At 57.2% G+C, this 17560-nt stretch overlaps 1 protein-coding gene across 1 annotated transcript in view; it reads right to left on the reverse strand.

The window, feature by feature from the left end:
• Window positions 1–1687: 1687 nt before the first annotated feature.
• The window catches only part of RTN4RL1 (reticulon 4 receptor like 1), a 67563-nt gene continuing 51690 nt past the window's right edge, over window positions 1688–17560 (reverse strand). Inside the window, exon 2 of the mRNA XM_033423264.2 lies at window positions 1688–5238. Within this exon, the coding sequence (XP_033279155.1) occupies window positions 3914–5238 (1325 nt within the window). The 3' untranslated portion in view covers window positions 1688–3913. The remainder of the gene's footprint in view (window positions 5239–17560) is intronic.

A 17560-nucleotide genomic window follows, 5' to 3' on the forward strand; every position in this document is an offset into this window, starting at 1 on the left:
GGGGAAGGATCTGGCTGAGCAGAAGAGGCAAGTTTCGATGATGAAATCCACTGTTGGGGAACGTTGGCAAGCATGCCACGGGTGGGGGCCACGTGCTCGGAGAGGGACTGGGGGTTCAGGGTAGGGAAGAGGCCCCAAGGTGGGGGGCTCACACCTCCACTTTCGGAGTAGGATCCAAGTCCCCGAGCAGGATTCCTGGGCCTTCCGCTTGCCAGGCTCACCTCCCACACATCCCCAAACAGCATTCCCAGCCCTCAGCTCACAGTTGTTTGCAGATACCCCAAACGTGGTGCCATTGCATGCCTCCAGCCCTCTGCCTGTAATACTCCCCACACTCTTCTCTGGCTGCCTCCTCATCCTCTGAGACCCTTCAGCATGTCACCTCCTCCTGGAAGCCCTCCCTGACTGCCCCCACCCTGGCCAAGTTTCTCATGGTAGTGGGGGGGGGGTGCGCTAACAGAGACACCAATCCCACCCTGGTTACACCAATCCCATACTTGCTTCCACATCTAGGCTCTGAGCTCCTTTCAGGAGAGCCACGTCTTCTCACTTTTAGGTCCCCAGAGCCTGGGCCGATGGCTCGCACACGTAGACCCTTGTTCAACGCTTGTTGAATGAAGGGTAGGGAGCCAGCCAAGCTCTGGGGCCTGGGGAGGAACTTGTGGAGAGAAATGCTGAGACCACTGGTGGTCACCCAGCCCCTCCTGAAGGCCACTTCCCCAGAGAGGAGGGCTGTGTGGCTGGAGGTGAGAGAGGAAGATGAGGAGATGGCTGCCTCTCGGGGCCTAGGGAAAGTGTTGAGCAAAGATGGCAAAGGGGCCGGCCCCACCACAGAGGGGTGGGGGATGGCCTCAGCCTCTGGGAGGAGGATAGGGCTCCTGAGGCGGGAACCCACACCTCCCTGCCCTGAACCACCTAGGAGGGATGCTGGGTCTGGTGAATTGAAAGGCCTTAGCTTAACTCCCGACCTGTGAACTTGCTCTGATGTCTCAGACAACGCTGTCATTGTGCCTGTGTAGCATATGAGCTGCTGAGTGACAAGTGATGTCCTCCACACTAGAGCTTTTATTCCCTCGACCTCTTAGAGGAGCAAGCTGCTAGAATACACCTGGCGTCTGGGCCCTGCTGCCTTGCCTCTAATAACAGTCAGCAACCAGAGACTGTGCTGCGCTTGACAGAAGCAGATCATTTATCAAACATTAGCCTTTCTGTACTGACATCTCACTTCCATACTACAGGACTTTCTAAGTCTTTTTTTTTTAATTTAATAAAGTGCTTGGACCCTTGATTTTCCTGCTGAGGGCTGTGCTGTCTAAAGTTGGAAATGAAATCAACAACATAACAACATCCTTGGGTTCTAAAGGGACAGCTAGGCCCTGGCACCAACCTGGGTAAGAGCAGGCAGACCACTGGGGTCAAACGCAGGCCAAAGACAATTTGTTCTGCCGTCACCGGACTCCCTTTAGTGTACATTTCCAGCCTTGTACTGAGGAGGCTTTGTCCAGGCCTGGAAACAGCCTCTTTCCTCTACCTGGGGAACGCTCTCCTGTCTCCAAAGCCAGAGAGGCGGGTGCAACCTCCAGACCCCATCCACGTCCACTGCTACATGGGTCGGGCTCCAGCTTCCTGGAATCCCCTCTGGGCCCTAGGAACCGGCAGGTCCCTTCCAGCCGCCCCCAAGCCCCCTTAAGAATCAATAGCTCAGCTGCTGCTGTGACGCTCTTGGGAACAGGCCGGGAATGATCCAGGGCCAGACCGCTCCGGAGACAGCCACAGAGATGGTGCTGACCCAGTGCAGCCAGCGTGTGGGAAGTGAGTCATGTCCTGTGCCGGTGAGGGAAGAACCATGGAACCGAGAATGTGTGTGTGTGTGTGTGTGTGTGTGTGTGTGTTCGCGCACACACACGTGTCCCAGTGAGTCAGTGCGCCCCTGCTCCAAACAGCTCCTCCCACCAACAAACGTGCTTGTGTCCTCAGAGCTGCACCCAGCCAGGCTCGCCCACCCCATAAAAGCCCAGGATCTGCCACGCCTTCAGGAATTCGGGGTTGGGAAATGAGAAACAGGGTTCTTGTCCAAGAGAATTTTTTTTATTATTATTTTTCTCTCTTAATTGGATTCAGTGTTTCTCACTCCTGACACACATTCTCTCTGGTGGGGAATTTGGGTTTGTGCAAAGCCAAAAAGGATTGTGCCCGCACGGACACCAGCCGGCAGCATGGCTGACTTTGACTTGAGCTCCTCTCCCCTGTCTGAGTTTACGTGCTCCGTTCCCTGCATGTCCCCACTCCTGACCCCTGAGTCTGGCCACCCCCTGACCTCTGCCCGTCCCCAGGGCAACTTCAGAGGGTCCAGGAGGGACGGGGCCTCCGTAATGCAGAAGTGCCTGAGATGGTTCTTGAAATGCCCTCTTTGTTCCCCTTCTGCTAAGGCCACCTGATGCTTTCCCTCCTGCCGCCCTACACAGGACCCTTGCTGGGATGCCCATCAAAGAGCCTCAAGGAAAAATTCAGCAGCTGAGCCGCGCTGGAGGCCTGGGCTCATGCCCAGAGCATCCCTGGCCCGTCCAGACTGTGGCTGGCAAAACACTAGGCTGACGACACTGCCCAGCCTGTTGGACTAACACTGTGGATACTGCCTCGCCCGCCGGCCTCAGAAACCCAAAGCCCCTTCCTTCCCCTTCTCCTTCCAGCCCATCCCCAGGGCCTAGCCCCCCGATGTCCAACAAGCTGCTTCTGCCTTCTCACCCTGATGCCAACAGCTGCTATGTTGGGAGTGACTGGGTGCTCCGGGGTGGCAGACGGGCTTGTGCTGCATATAAAAACATGGTGATGCTCCACGTATCTAAGAAGATTGGTCCCCTGAAGTGATTCTTGCTGCCTCCCCTTCTCCCTGACAACACCCCCCCACCCACTGCCCCTTTGCCCCAGGCCCTGGCAAGCCCAGGTTACATGGGGACTACTGTTGCCAGGTTGGGATTCTAGACAAAAATCCTAGAACTCCTTTCTTGCTAGAAATCACCAATACAATCCTTAGTTCAGCAGATATAGTTTTCCGTACAGTTTATAAACATGATAAGACATACAGTCTGGTAAGGGAGTAGGGCGAGGGCCTGTGCATTTGTGTGTATATATATATATACGTAGAGGGTGTGTGTGTGTGTGTGTGTATATATATATATATATATATGTATATATATATATATATATATATAAAGTGGACATAGTTATAAAACTGCACCTCCTGTGAGAACCTCATTGCACACGATGAAGTTCTAAATTTCAGCCTCTGATGATCTTTCCTTTGGTAATTGGTTCTTGGAGCCCAGCAGCTGGGCCTGGGTCTGCCAGGGTTGCCTGAGACATCAGGAATGAGAGGCGTTACCCCCGAGGGAGGGACTGAAGGTGGCACATGGTTGGATTCAGGGCAGGGTCACTAGGTGGCCTCAGGCAAGAGCCAAAATGCCACCCGCTCACGTGCTCCCAGACAGCTGTGGACCCAGCCTCTTTGGTGACCCTTGTCTGTTCTCTGAGTCCTGCTTCCTCCGGAAGTGGCGGGAGCCCTTCAGACCTCTCCAAAGACCAGGATTCCACAGAGCCCAGCTCCCGTGGGGCACTGTCCCATCGTTGCTAATGAAGGATTCGCTCTGCGGCTTTAACTGCCTTGCTGGGTGGATGCTGTCCATAGGTGCTCGGCCGGGGGCTGGCTGGGACAGCTGGGTGGGATGAACTAATCCCCTCCCGCTTGGGGCTGTACACTTTGGGTTTATAATCCACCGGGCAGGGCCCAGACAGCAGCTGAAGCCTGTACCAGCCTTTGCCTGAAACCCAGCAGATCCTCCACTTGTAAAAAAAGAAAAGAAATCCTGTTCCTTGGTGGACATGTGGCAGTGCTGGGTGCTGGTGCCCTGCGTCCTCAGCGAAGAGTGACCACCAGCCCCAGTACCCAGGCCAGGAGCGAGGCCCTCAGGGAACTGCCCAAGGAGGCCTGCTGCACCCCGCTGGGGGCACGGATGGGGGTCCTGCGGGCACACTTGCCCTTCCTCTTGGGCCGTGCCGTGGGCATGATGTCAAAGCTGAACTTGTGCTGGTAGTCAGGGGCATAGTCCTGCAGCTCGTGGGCCTGCTTCCGGGTGCCCGCCTTCGAGACCTGGTTGCGATTCCTGTGGCTGGTGCAGTTCTTGCCCAGCTTCTTGTAGCCCGACCGAGAGCCGGGCAGATGGCCGTGCGGGTGGTCCTTGTCCCTGGCGGGGCCACGGGGTGGGTGGTGTTCCTTGCGGGTGGCCCTGTCGGTGGTGGTGAGCGTGTGCGACTTGATCTGGTGCGGGGACGCCGGCCCCGTGCAGTTCCGGAAGTCCTCGGCCCTCAGCAGCTTCAGGTCCTGGCCGTGCAGAGACTCGGGGGACGCGCAAGGGACAGCGGAGCTGGAGCCACGGAACCTTTGCAGCCATTCCCACAGGGAGCGCGCCCGGCAGCCACAGTCCCAGGCGTTGCCGTTGAGGCGGAGGAACTCCAGGGCTCCCAGGGGTGCCAGGCAGTCGCCCGGCAGCTCGGAGAGACTGTTGTTGAAGAGGAAGAGGGTGGTCAGCCTGCGGAGGTCGTGGAAAGCCCTGTGATGGACCCACTGCAGCTGGTTCTCGTGCAGCAGCAGCCGGTCCAGGTTCACCAGGCCCCGGAAGGTGTCCTGGCCTAGGCTCCACAGCTTGTTGCCGTGGAGAAACAGGTGGCTGAGGTTGACCAGGTCCACAAAGATGTCGTCCTGGAGGTACTCGATGTGGTTGTCCTGCAGGTAGAGGTACTGCAGGCTGTGCAGGCCGCCGAAGATGCCGGCCGGCAGGGCACTGAGCCCACACTTATAGAGGTAGAGGGCATGGAGCTTCACCAGGCCCTGGAAGGTCTCGGGCGCCAGCGTCCGCAGCTGCCGGTTGTCGCCGAGGTCCAGCTCCTCCAGGTGCACGAAGCCCTGGAAGGTGTTGGGGTCGATGAAGGTGATGTTGTTGGAGTAGATCCACAGGGTGACCATGGAGGGGCTGAAGTGGCCCCGCTGCAGGAGGGTGATGCGGTTGTTCTGCAGGAAGACGCGCTCGCTGTCCTCCGGGATGCCCTCGGGGATGGCGACGAAGTTGTGCGCCTGGCAGCTGACCGTCATGGGCGCGGGGTAGCACACACAGTCCCGCGGGCAGCCGCCGCCCAGGGGCAGCTCCCCGGCCAGCAGCAGCAGCAGCAGTTCCACACAGCACCCTGGCGGGGAGAGAGAGCACAGCCAGGTCAGGGGCTGCCCGGGAGGTGGGGGACACTCTGGGGGCCGGGCTCGATGGGCACGTGACCCTCCTAGGCCGCTGGGGCTCTGTCCTCGTCTTTGCTGCGCTCAGCGGTCTGGAGTCATAGCCCCCCGAGGTGCTGGCTCTTGATGGCTCCCCACGCCCTGGTGCCCCACCTCTACTGGGGGTTCTATCCCAGCCTGGGCTATGAGATGGGTTGGGGTAGAGGCTCTGATCCCCCGGCACCCGGCATACTTCCTTAGCCCCACCCAGCAAACCCCTAGCCCCGCCCATAGCTTCTGAGCCCCACCCCCTTAGGCTCTGTCAACCCTGGTAGGATTGGGGTCACAACCCACGGACGCAGCAGCTAGCTTTGGGTTCCTGTCCAAGCTCTGCCACTTACTTGCTTTGATCTGCCTGAACAGATAGTGGTGCAAAGTCCTGTTCTAACAAAGTAAATATCTCGTATGGACTCCTGAAGAGTCTTTTTATTTAAATTATTCCCAATAACAAAGCATGCATGCGTGACACCGAAGTTTATCTTGAAAGATTTCTCATTTACAGTGCCTTCCACGTCCTCATGTAGGCACTACCCCCTGTGCCTCAGTTTCCTCATTTCTAAATAGTAGTAGTTGTCCGTCACAAAGGACGTGTGTGTGTGTGATGGACTGGGGGAGGCACCAGGGCTGATGTTTCTGGGGTCCAAGGAGCAGCCAGAATGCGGCTGCCCCCCACCGGGGTCTGCCTTCCAGCCCCTCCCCTCTCCCTGCCTCGCTGGAGATCCCAGGCTGTGGCTGCCAGTCAGGCCCTGCCTAGCGATTGTCCCGAGCATTTCCTCTGTAGCTTCCCTCTAATTGCGCAATAATTAGGCATTTGTTAATGGATCCTTAAAATAATTTATTTTCGATGTGTCCAGCCCGTGGTTGGATAATAGCCCCGTGCTCATTATCGAAGCAGCCTCATTATGCACGATCATCATTACCTGCCTTTCTCCAGGGTCGCAGCTGCCCCAGGCAGCCTGGCAGGTGTGCCAGTGTTGGGGGGACGGGCTCCAGGCCGGTAGACCCCCACCCTGCAGGGCCGGGCAGCCATCTCATCTCTGCCCGGGTTGGGGTCCCGATCCTTCCCTTCTAGCTTGGCCAGCCAGGCCTCTGGGGAGAGCCGAGGGCCTGAGACAGTGCGACTGATTCTTCCTGCTGCCAGCTGTGCCCAGAGCATGTTCAACAAGAGAACCTCCTGGCCCCTCCTGGCCACTCTCGGGCCAGCCCCGCTCCCAGCCTCAGGCTGGCCGCCACCCCAGCCGTCTGCCTGGGCTCAGGTGGACCTCACCACGACTGCCACTCCCTCTTTCCTCACAGAAATGGCATCATAAAAAAGTGACAGCTCCCAGCTGTTGGGAGTTACGGGCTCCCAGAGAGTAACAGCTGCTTCCCGTCCCCCTGTAATCACCCGGCTTTGACCGAACGTTGCCAACACATAAAAATCATCGCACATGATTCGGTTTTTGCATAATTGTGTTTGGTTGCGATTCCAGAGCAGTTATGACCTGGGCAATGGTGGCGGTGACAGAGCAGCTGTGAGGTCCCTTTCTGGGCTGGGCCACGCTCTGTGTGGCCCCTGCCCTGCTTCAGTCACTGAAACCATCGGACAGTCTGCAGGCCAGGCCCCTGGCGGGGGCCTCCTCAGCCTCAGTTTCCCCCTGTGTAACAAGAGTCGGAGATGGTCGCTATGCCAGCGCTCCCCGCGTGGAGTCTGACCTCCAGTCCGCCACTGCTCTCCTAGGTCTGGCCAGGGGGCCCCGGGCCCGCAGGAGGAGACAGGACAGTGAGGACCCTCTAGGAGCCTGGGCCCCAAACCCCAGCTGAATCTCGGGGAGCCTGCCCACTGCCTTGAGTCTCCAACACCCAGGCTGGGAGGCGGGCCCAGCGCACAGCGGCTGCCCATTCAGAGCCTGCCCCTCCCTGTCCGCTCGCTCGTTCAGCTCTGCTCTGCTCCTCGGCCCTGCCCAGGCTGCCCCCAGGGAGGTGTCCCCAGCCTGCCACTCTGAGGGAGCCCAGGGTGCCCCTCCTAGCTCAAGGGTGTTCAGGGTGCTCACTGTGCTGCAGGGGACAGGGCTGGGGCCATTCGTGGGAACCACAGGGCCACAGCAGCCCCCACCCCCTGGGGTCCTGCGAAGACAAGGCATTCCCTTCCCTTAAGTCAGGCAGGGAGAGCCGCTCACGTGGCAGGCTCAGCGCTAACACCGCCGACATCTGTGCGGCTTATAGAGTTTACAAAGCGCTTCTGCTCTCACCCCTCTGAGCCGCAGAACTACCCTGCCTGGTGGGGGCTGCGGGACTTTTTCCGCCCCCTGACCTGGGGTGGGGCAGACAGCCCATCTGCCTGCTGCTGTGGATGTCTCAGTAAGGCCCCGGGGGGGATTCTCTGAAGCGGTCCCCAGAGAGGCGGGGCGGGGAGGGAGGGGCTCCACAAAGAGCCACACCCCTCCCTCAGGCAGGTGCCCCCAGGGGTGCTGGGGCACAGGGGAAAACAGGCGAAGACCATGGTTTGGGTAAAAGCCAAGTGTACAAAAGCTAGGCGTGGGCTTAGCAGCTGGCGTATGAACACACTTTGGCAGGTGGGAGGGGTCAGATATCGGGGGCGGGGGCGGGTGGTGTAAAGGTGGCACCCAGGACAGGAGCCACTGTGCTGTTGTTCCTCTGAGAGGGGCCCAGGAGAAGGCAGGGACCCCAGCCGATGCTTAGAGCTGCTCTCCATCCTCCAGTACCGTCCAGATGCCAGGGGACCTGGGCCAGGGGAACCGCCCTTGCAGGTACCCCTGCCCCCTCCCACTGGGCACTGGGGTGGGTCTCACCTGAGTCTGCTTCTCCACTCTGGAAGCTGGTCCCATCTTCCAGGCCGGCCCTGGACCAGCTCTCCCAGCCAATCCCACCTGCCTCTGGCACCCCTGCCTGAGCCAGCGGGTGCCCTGGCCGTGGACCATCACCCTGTCCGTTTCTTCCCAGGCAGGCTCTGCACTGCATCGCCACGGTTCCTCCTGTGCCCCCCGTGCCCCCTCTGTGTTGCCCATGGGAGCCCCGACCTGCTGATTGCTGATTAATGTACTAACAATGACATCGGTGCCTTTGCTGTGCATTTGAAGATTGCAAGTTAGCAGGAATAAAAGTCTCCATGGAGGAGCCTTGCACTTCCTCTCATCAGCCTCCTCGCCCCCTTCTGGGGGGGCAAGGGGTTGCTCTGCCTGATGGGGGCTGAAGAAAGCGAGGCAGGGACTCAAATTCCGGACTTCTCAGGTTCTCCTCCGCCGCCCCCTCCTCCCCCTGCTCCCCGCACTCCTCCAGGGGCATCCACCTGTCTGCTCAGCGGCTCCCAGACCTCCTGGCCTCCCACACATGAGCTCACACACATCTCTGCAGCCTCATTCATTCCCTCCTCCGTTCAACACTTGCTGCCAGAGTCCTGGAGTATCCTGAGTGCCGGGGTGGGGAGGGGCCTGGGATGAACTTGGCAGGTCCTCGTGGACTAGCAGATGGGGGTCTCCACACCAGGCAGTCCAGCAGGTGCCAGGCCCGGAGCAGGCATCTAGGCGTGTGCATGGGGAGGGCACCTGCTGCCTTGTGCCACCTCCTCCACAAAGTCCTCTTGCTCCCCTGCCAGCACAAAGGATGTGCAGGAAAAGAGAGCAGGTACTGTTTTCATGTCCTCCTTCCTACAAACCCCCAAACCCCTCATCTGCTGAGCAGGGACCTGTGGGGGCCGGGGTGAGTAGCCTGTGCATGGGCGGGCCCCTCACCCAGTCCACTCAGCAGCCCATTCATAAGATAGGGGCTGGACCTGGTGGGATGTGTGGAAAGGGCATTCCAGGCAGAGGGCACAGCATGTGCAAAGGTACTGAGGTGGGGAAGCAGGTGGCAGGCCCTCTCTCAGCCTCTAAGTAACCAGAGCTCCCTAAGATGCTGTAACTACAGCTCGGCTGGGTGAGGGACATCCAGGGCTGGGGAGGCCAGACAGCTCCCTACTGGGACCAGAACTGACAGGGCCCCTGCTCCTGTTCCAGGCCAGATGGCCAGCGTGGCAGGGGTCCTGTAGCTTCCCCACCCCGGAAGCAGGAAGGGAGCTAACCAAACAGGACCCAGCCCTGAGTACCAGGTTCTTTACATGGGATCCTCATGACACGCCACGGGTGCCGCACCATTTCACAGAGAAGGACATGAGTCACAGAGGGGAGTGGCCGCCCAAGGCCACACAGCTGGTGAGCAGGGCAGGTGGGGCAGCCTCATCTGAGGGCTGGTCAGTCCTCCCCGGCCTCAAGGTCTTGGGCCTCACCCAGACCTGAGTCTGGTGCCTGCCCCTCCCTACGCCTGTGCAGGGACAGCCCGATGGCTTGGCATCCCCAGGAGCCCCCAGGCAGCTCCGTGGGGCTCCCTGAGGCGTGGAGACTGGTCAGCCATGTGGTCAGTCCTTCTGCCTCTGCAGCCTGCCCTCCCCCTGCCCTGGGCTCGGCTCCCGGCCCACCTGCTGCCCCAGCCTTGCCAGGTGCTCCTCTTTGAGCTAACGGGATGACTCTGCTGGCTGGATAACAGCCTCAGGCCAGGCCAGCTGTGCTCACAGAGCGGCTGGCGTCTCAGGCCACTCAGCACTGTCTCTTCGTGCCACACCCAAGCACAGGCCACTTCCCGGAGAAAAGGAAGCCAGCCAGGGCACAGCTGGGCTTTCCTCCTCCTCTGGTCCTCTCAGTGCTAGGCATGTCCTGCTCCAGCGTATGTGTGTGCTGTCCCCTCTTGGCCGGAGCACTTCCCAGGATACCTGCAGGGCACCTCATCATTCAGGTCCCCCCTCATGTCACCTTCTCAGTGAGGCCTTCCCCAGCAGCCTATTTTATTTTATTTTTATTTTGGCCATGCCGCTCGGCTTGTGGGATCTTAGTTCCCTGATCAGGAATTGAACTCGAGTCCTCAGCAGTGGAAGTGCGGAGTCATAACCACTGGACCGCTAGGGAATTCTCCCCAGCAGCCTATTTTATTAATTTTTTTGCAGTACGCAGCCCTCTCACCGCTGTGGCCTCTCCCGTTGTGGAGCACAGGCTCCGGACGTGCAGGCCCAGAGGCCATGGCTCACGGGCCCAGCCGCTCCGCGGCATGTGGGATCTTCCCGGACCGGGGCACGAACCCGTGTCCCCTGCATTGGCAGGCGGACTCTCAACCACTGTGCCACAAGGGAAGCCCCCAGCAGCCTATTTTAAATGGCTCCTTCCTTGTTTTACTTTTCCCCATAACATTCATTCTCTCCTAATAAATTCACCTCATTTATTTATTTATCTTGTTTATTTTCTGTCTCCCCTTACTGAGTGGGCAGCTCCATGAGGACAATGGTTTTGTCTGATGTGTTCCCTGCTGTCCCCCCCAGGGCCTAGAACAGTGCCTGGTATACAGTAGGTGCTCAAGAAGAAAACCCTAGGCCCAGAGCCTGGCTCATAGTAGGTGCTCAATAAACATAATGGTTCTTATTAGTACAGAGGCCTCCGGGGTGACAGTAGAGACTCAGCCTTGGCTCTCTCCCAAGGGACCCTTGGCCAGCAGAGAGGTGACAGGTGGTGAGGAGGGCTCTGGGAGGGAAGATACACACCAGGCCTGCCTGGGGCCTGGGGCAGGTGACCAGAACAGGTTTGCCTGAGACTCGGGGGGGTTCCCAGGACACAGGATTTTTAGTGCTAATATCTGAAAGTCCCAAACAAATGTTAATCACCCTACCTGGGGACCAGGACTGTGCCCTAGCCCCCCAAAAACCTCTGGCCACAGGATGGGGAGGGAATAAACAGGCAGGCATGAAGCGTGAGTGTTCTCCAGACACCCACAGCTCAGGCCCTGTGCCTGCAGCCCGGGCCCTAGACAGAGCCTGTGTGTGTGTATGTGGATCTGTGCCCATCTATTTACGTGTGTTTTATCTATGTGTGTGTACATGGCCATGTGCACGTCTCTGAATGCATGCACGTGCATATGCCAGCACACACTTGTGTCTGGAGACCATCAAGGGGGCTGGCCGCCCAATGCTTTCATCTTGAGCATCCCGAGCTCCACGCTGGAGAGGGGTCAGGGCCCTCTTCCGAGGAGAGGCACACCCGTCCTCGACATCCCCGTCTTATCTCAGCACCCACTCTGGCTTTGCCTATAGCTCCCCCTCTCCTCCTGCCACGCTGAATTATGTACCCACTCCAAGCCCCTCCTGCACACCAGGATCAGCCTCAGCTGGGAAGTGGGCGGCCCCCTGTTGGAATAACCTTTCAGCTTTCATCTGCTGCGGCTGGTCCCCCGAGCAGGCCTGGCCAGGAACGCCGTGCTAATTGGGTTGCCGAGCTCTCAGGGGGCCTTGTTGGAGCAAACCTGGGCTCCCCTATCCTTTGCCTACCCGTATCTACCACCTCCTCGCTTCGGGGGTCCCTGCATGGGCAGGGGCGGTGGGGGGACACCAGAGGCCAGCACAGGCAGCTCTGTATCCATGAACTGCCTGGGCCTGGGACCAGCCTCCTTGGGAGCACCTATCAGCTGGACAAGCTCAGGCAGGTCACTAAAGCTCCGCAGCCTCAGTTTCTTAGCCCGGGAACTGCGAGTCTGAGCATCCGCCTTCTTGGGTGTCGGCAGCACTCAGTGAGGCTGTGCCTTGAACCGGTACCAGGTTCAGCTGCAGGGGAGGTGCTTCCAAGGCTGATGACTGCGTTACAGCTACTGCATCAAAGAGAGCTGCTGTACCCCCCCTCCCCCGTGGACCCTGGCTTTCGCCCCACCCACCCTGGTGCTCCCAGACTCCAGAGGCTTGGCAGCGGGACCTGATAGATCAGATACCGAGTCAGAGCTCAAGCTCAAGTTCAAGTTCCCTGCCAGGCCGTGGCTGCCCCAGGGCTTAGCAGGTGTGGACGGGGTCTTGACCCTTGTACGTGGCCCTCTCTCCCAGTCCACCCCCCACACCTGGAGCTGCCAGCTCTCTGCACAAAGCCCAGGGCATGTGAGCTCTACCTTCACCTCGTGAAGCTCCCCTGGGGCTTATAATATGTGTCCACTGTTACTCAACTTTGCTTCTCAGTTTGGGGGCCCCAGAACCCGGGCTGTGGCAGCCCAGACTCCCAAGGCTGAGGGTGAGGGCCTCTGAGAGCCAGACCTTCCCGGAGCTTTTGAGAAGGTTCTGGGCTCTGCCTCCTCCCTGTGGAACCAACTGTCCCTCTCCTCAAACCCCAGAAACCTGTGGGCCCACCTGCAACCAGACAGGCCCACTGACACCCAAGCGGTATCTACGTTGTAATCAGTGGGGCTGGGAACCTCTGTGGGGTTGGGGCAGTCCTCAGGGGCAAGTGTCTATTGAGATGCCTGCTTAGGGAGTCCCTGAGGGGGGTGTGAGGGAGAGGGAGTGGTGGGCAGTGCTCTACCAATCCCTGAAGGCTCTGGCATTGGGTGACACAAAACAGAAGACGGGACCCAGACTTTGAGAAGCAGGTGAGGCCCTCTTCACCAGGAGCCCTTGTTCCGAGTCCCCGGAACAGCTGCCCCTTCCATGCTGTCTGTGAAAGGGCTTCAGAGCTCACATCCAGGGTATCGATCATCCCCGTTCTGAATCTGTCCCCTAGTTCTTTCATTCATGTGAGAAACAGCTCCGTGCTTGGTGCTACAACAGTAAGGGACACGGCTCCTTCCCTCCTGGAGCCTACATCCTAGGGGGAGACGAGTTGAACAACCACACAAGCCCAAACTGACACAGGGTTGTGGGCACTGGGGACACAGGAGGGGGTTAAGAGTGAGACGAATGGAGGGCCTCTCTGAGCAGTGACACTTGAGTTGAAACCTAAAGATTAAGAAGGAACTGAGGAACAGCTTTGCAGGCAGTGGGAACAGCAGGTGCAAAGGTCCTGGGGCAGGACTGACTGGGTGTGGATGAGGGAGAGGGGCATGAGATGTGGTCAGAAAGGCAGGAGGCAGGCCTTGCAGGGTTTTAAAAGCCTCAATCAAGAGGCTGGATCTGGGAATTCCCTGGCAGTCCAGTGGTTAGGGCTCCGCACTTCCACTGCAGGCGTGGGTTCGATCCCTGGTTGGGGAACTAAGATCCCGCATGCCATGTGGCACGGCCAGACAACAAGAAAAGGAGTTTGGATCTGATTCTGTGTCTGGCAGGAAGCCAATGAAGAGCCTGAAGTAGGAGCAACTTGGTCGGATTTGGGTGCACTGCTTTTGGAGCATGGATTTGTGGGAGCAAGAAGGGAGGCCTATGGCTGTCATCCATGAGAGATGTGGGTGGTCCAGAAGGGGGAGGGGCCGTGGAGACAGAGAGCAGTGGACAGATTGAGAAACATGTGGGATGTAGAAATGACAGGACATACGGATGGACCAGTGCGAGGGAGACGGGGTGGGTACATCGGATAAGGGTACAGTAAGATGGGAGGAGCCTAGGGAAACAGGTGTAGGGGCCAACAAGAGCTCCGCTTAGGACGTACAAAGTCCTAAGCCTTTATAGAGATGATTAGTTGGAAGCTGGATATTCAAAACTGGAGCCCTGAGGTGAGAAGAACACTTGGCATAGGGATGGTATTTAAATCTGTGGGAAGAGATGAGGTCACCTCTGAGAGTCAAGAAAGAAGATAGAGGCGGGACTTCCCTGGGGGTCCAGTGGTTAAGACTCCACGCTTCCGATGCAGGGGGCCCAGGTTCAACCCCTGGTAGAGGAAGTTCCGTGTGACACGCGGCGCGGCCAAAAAAAAAGAGAGAGAGAGAGAGAGAGAAGATAGAGGATTGAGGCCTCTGGCAACACAGTGACTGTGAAGGCACGTAAAGGAGAAGGAACGGGTGACGAGGTCAGAGGAAAGCCGGGAAGCGTGGCGGGACCGAAGCCAAGAGCGTTTCCAGAGGAAGGAGGAATCAGCTTTGATGAGAGCGGCTGAGAGTTTACGTGAGGATTGAGGAGTGTCCAGTTGATTTGGCAACATGGAGGGAATCGGTGATGCTGGAAAGTTCATTTCTGGTAGAAAGGTGGGGGCAGAAGGCTTGCTGGAGTGGGATGAAGAGTCAATGGGAGGCGAGGAGGGGAGACAGCACCGTATCAGTCAGGACAGGCTAGGGCACGCTGATGGGACAAGGGACCCAGCGTCTCCACGGCTCACAACAACAAAGAGTGGGTTCTCGCTAAGGCGGGGCAGCTGAGGCTCTGCTCGGGGACCCAGATGGAGAGCTCAGTCTCCACCCAGAACACTGCCGGTCTCGTGGCAGAGGGGACAGAGGACGTGGCCAGTGACTGGCTCTTGAGGCTTTCGTTTCCAGCAATGCACATCACTTGGGCTCATGCTTCGCTGGTCAAAGTCACTCACAGGGCCCAGCCTGTCATCAGTGGGATAGGAAACAACACTCCCAGGGGACTCAGGGAACAACATCTGTGAGCACCCAGAGGCCACTCACTGGGGGAAGCTTGGCTGTGAAGGGAGCAGAGAGACTGGGCAGGACCTGGAGGGGTGTGGGGTCCAGGGAGGTTGTTTGTTTTTTAAGATGGAAGAAACTAGAATCTGTTTGCATGTTCCTGGGGATGATCCAGGAGGAAAGAGAGAGAAAAACTGATGCATTAGGAGTGAGAGGGCCAAAGAGACAAAGACCCAGAGCTCCAAGGGAACACCTGCCGCGCTGTAACAGGACGGAAGACGGTATGTACAGAGGAGACGATGAGTTAGCCTCTGAGGGCTTCTCTTCTCTCCGGGAGGTAAGTGGGGGCATCAGCTGAGAGCGAAGGTAGGGAAGAGGGTGGGAGTTTGAGGAGGAAGAAGACAGAATGAAACAGGCTCTCTGTGTGGTAGGAAATCAAGCCACCCCAGTGACAGGAGAGGTCTGTGGAGACAACGACAGAAAAGTGTCTGCCCCAGCCCCTGCCCAAGTTCTCCTTGCCTCTAGCTGGACAGTTGGGGCTGTCTGGCCCCTCCAATGAAGCCTGCTCACGTCACTCCCCTGCTGACAGTACATTAGCTCAGTAAATATTTACTCCACCCCTTTCCCTCTGGCCAGGCACCATGTCAGGAGGGCTCTGGGGACAAAAGACCCAGTTCCTGGCCTCCGTGAGCTGACAGTCTCCCCAGATACCTTCAGGATAGTATGTTGTGGACATCTGTCACGCCTTCCGGTCATCCAGCCACTAAACCCCCTTCCTGTACTTGGGAGATCTCCCAGTTTCTGTAAATAAGGCCTTCCCTCCTTGTGGAAGCTGAAAAGGTCCATCCCTCACTTTCCCAGCCTCCCTTGCAGCTCCAGCAGGGCCCAGGGCCTGGGCTCTGCCCGCTCGACACAGCTGCCCTAGACTTCTGAGCTAGGAGTTAGTGAGGCAGATAAGCGGGGGCCCAAGCAGGAGCCACGCTTGCGGGATGGCAGCAGCGGCAGAGCCAGCGGGGGCGGGGGCTGTGGCGGGAACACTGGAGGTGCCCGCTGGAGGTGTCTTTGCTTCAGTTGGGGCATTGTTCCTGCCTGTGGAGTCCCCAACCCTCTGGGAGATTCTGTGAATGACCCAGTATCTTTTAAATAAATTTGCCTTTTATTTAAATTAGTCAAGGCAGGTGTCTGTTGCTTGCAAATAAGAATTCTCACAAATGTGAAGTCCCTCCAGCTGAGCGTGGCTCCCAAGCCCGTCCATGGTCTGGCCCTGCTCCCCTGATTCCCACTCTCCCCGACTCACGCCCCTCTCCCTGCCGTCTTGTGGCAGCAGCAGCCTAAGTTCCCTGGGGGTGGGGTGGGGTGCCACCCCTCCCTCATTGCAGGTGATTTAGGAGGCAGGGCAATCAACCCTGGCTCAGCCAATTAGACTCTCCCTCAGGAATTTGAACCTGAACGTGAAGCAGAGTGATTCCACTGTTTCACCCTGGTGGGGCTGTCCTGAGGACACTGCCCCAGGAGTTCTTTCCACTAAGACCCCCAGGGCCACCTTGGTCCCTGCCCTCCCCAGAGCTGGGCTGTTCAGCTTCTCCTTTGGGTCCCATTTTCTTTCTGCCGAGGTCCATCCAACACCCTTCTTCTTGGCTATCAGGATCCGAATTGTCTTCAGCTCTCACGCAGCCACACGCTCTAGAGGAGCCAGGCTTCTCCCCAGCCCAGGAAGTGGGGCTTTATTCCTCTTCTCCACTGTCAGTGATTGGTTTAGACAGGAGCATGTGACTCCATTCTGACCAATAAGACACAAAGAGAATCTGCCGAGAGACTTCTGGGAAAATTTGTCCTCCTCTTCCAAAGAAACACAAGGAAGGGATGTTCTCTTTTCCTGCCTCTGAGTGTGGTTGGGTGAGGATGAAATGCATGGTGCTAAGGCACCACCTTTCAACCTTAAGGGGACCAGCCTAAAGATCAAAGCCAGCTCGGCAAAGACTACGGAGCACCAAGATGGAGAGAACCTGGGTCCATCATGACCTTGTGGAACCAGTGAGTCCACCAATCCTGGGATCTGCAAACTTCTTGGTATATGACATATTAAATCCTCTTCTTGTTGGGCTTTCAATTACTTACAGCCAAAGTGTCCTAACTAACATACCTTCCAATGAGTTCCTCTTCTGCTTTAGTCAGCCAGACTAGATTTCTCCAGCTTGCAACCAAAGAAGTGTACCTTATATACCTGGTAACCGCATGACTTGGTGGCTTACACAGGACCTGCTCCAGGAAGCCTCCACAGACCCTACCTTCTGTGTTTTTGTGTTTTTTTTTCAACTTTATTGAGACATAACTGCCCAATAAAATTGTAATATATTTGAAGCGTACATCATAATTATGTGTGTGTTTATATGTGTGTTATATACAAACATAAATTATATATAAAACAATATATATAATTTCATGAGAGCATTTAAGTTTACTCTCTTAAAAATTTTAATGACACAACATAGCATGTCAACTCTATTAGTCATGTTACATTTTAGATCCTCAGACTTTATTCATCTTATAGCTGAAAGTTTGTGCTTTCAGACCAACTTCTATTTTTCCCACCCCCAGGGAGTAGAAATACATTGGCCAGACCCTACCTTCTGGGTTAGACCGTCCACCCTCCTCAGTGCTTTCCCTCTCACTGCACTCCCTACTCAAAGTCACCTGGCTTCACCACCAGAGGTGTGGAACTACTGGGGTGTCCAATTAGTGCCTGGTGCATGGAGCTTATCTGTGCATAACTGGTGAGTGAATGAATGAATGATTTAGCTGATGTAATTCTAGCCAAAAGCAAGGAAACCAGGTGCTTTAGTCAGCTGAGATGGCTTATAGTGGGTAAACATATACAATAGATAATATATAATAAGTTTTAGCAGCTGGAGG

This window comes from Orcinus orca, chromosome 19, assembly GCF_937001465.1.
Source record: "Orcinus orca chromosome 19, mOrcOrc1.1, whole genome shotgun sequence".
Taxonomy (NCBI): Eukaryota; Metazoa; Chordata; class Mammalia; order Artiodactyla; family Delphinidae; genus Orcinus; species Orcinus orca.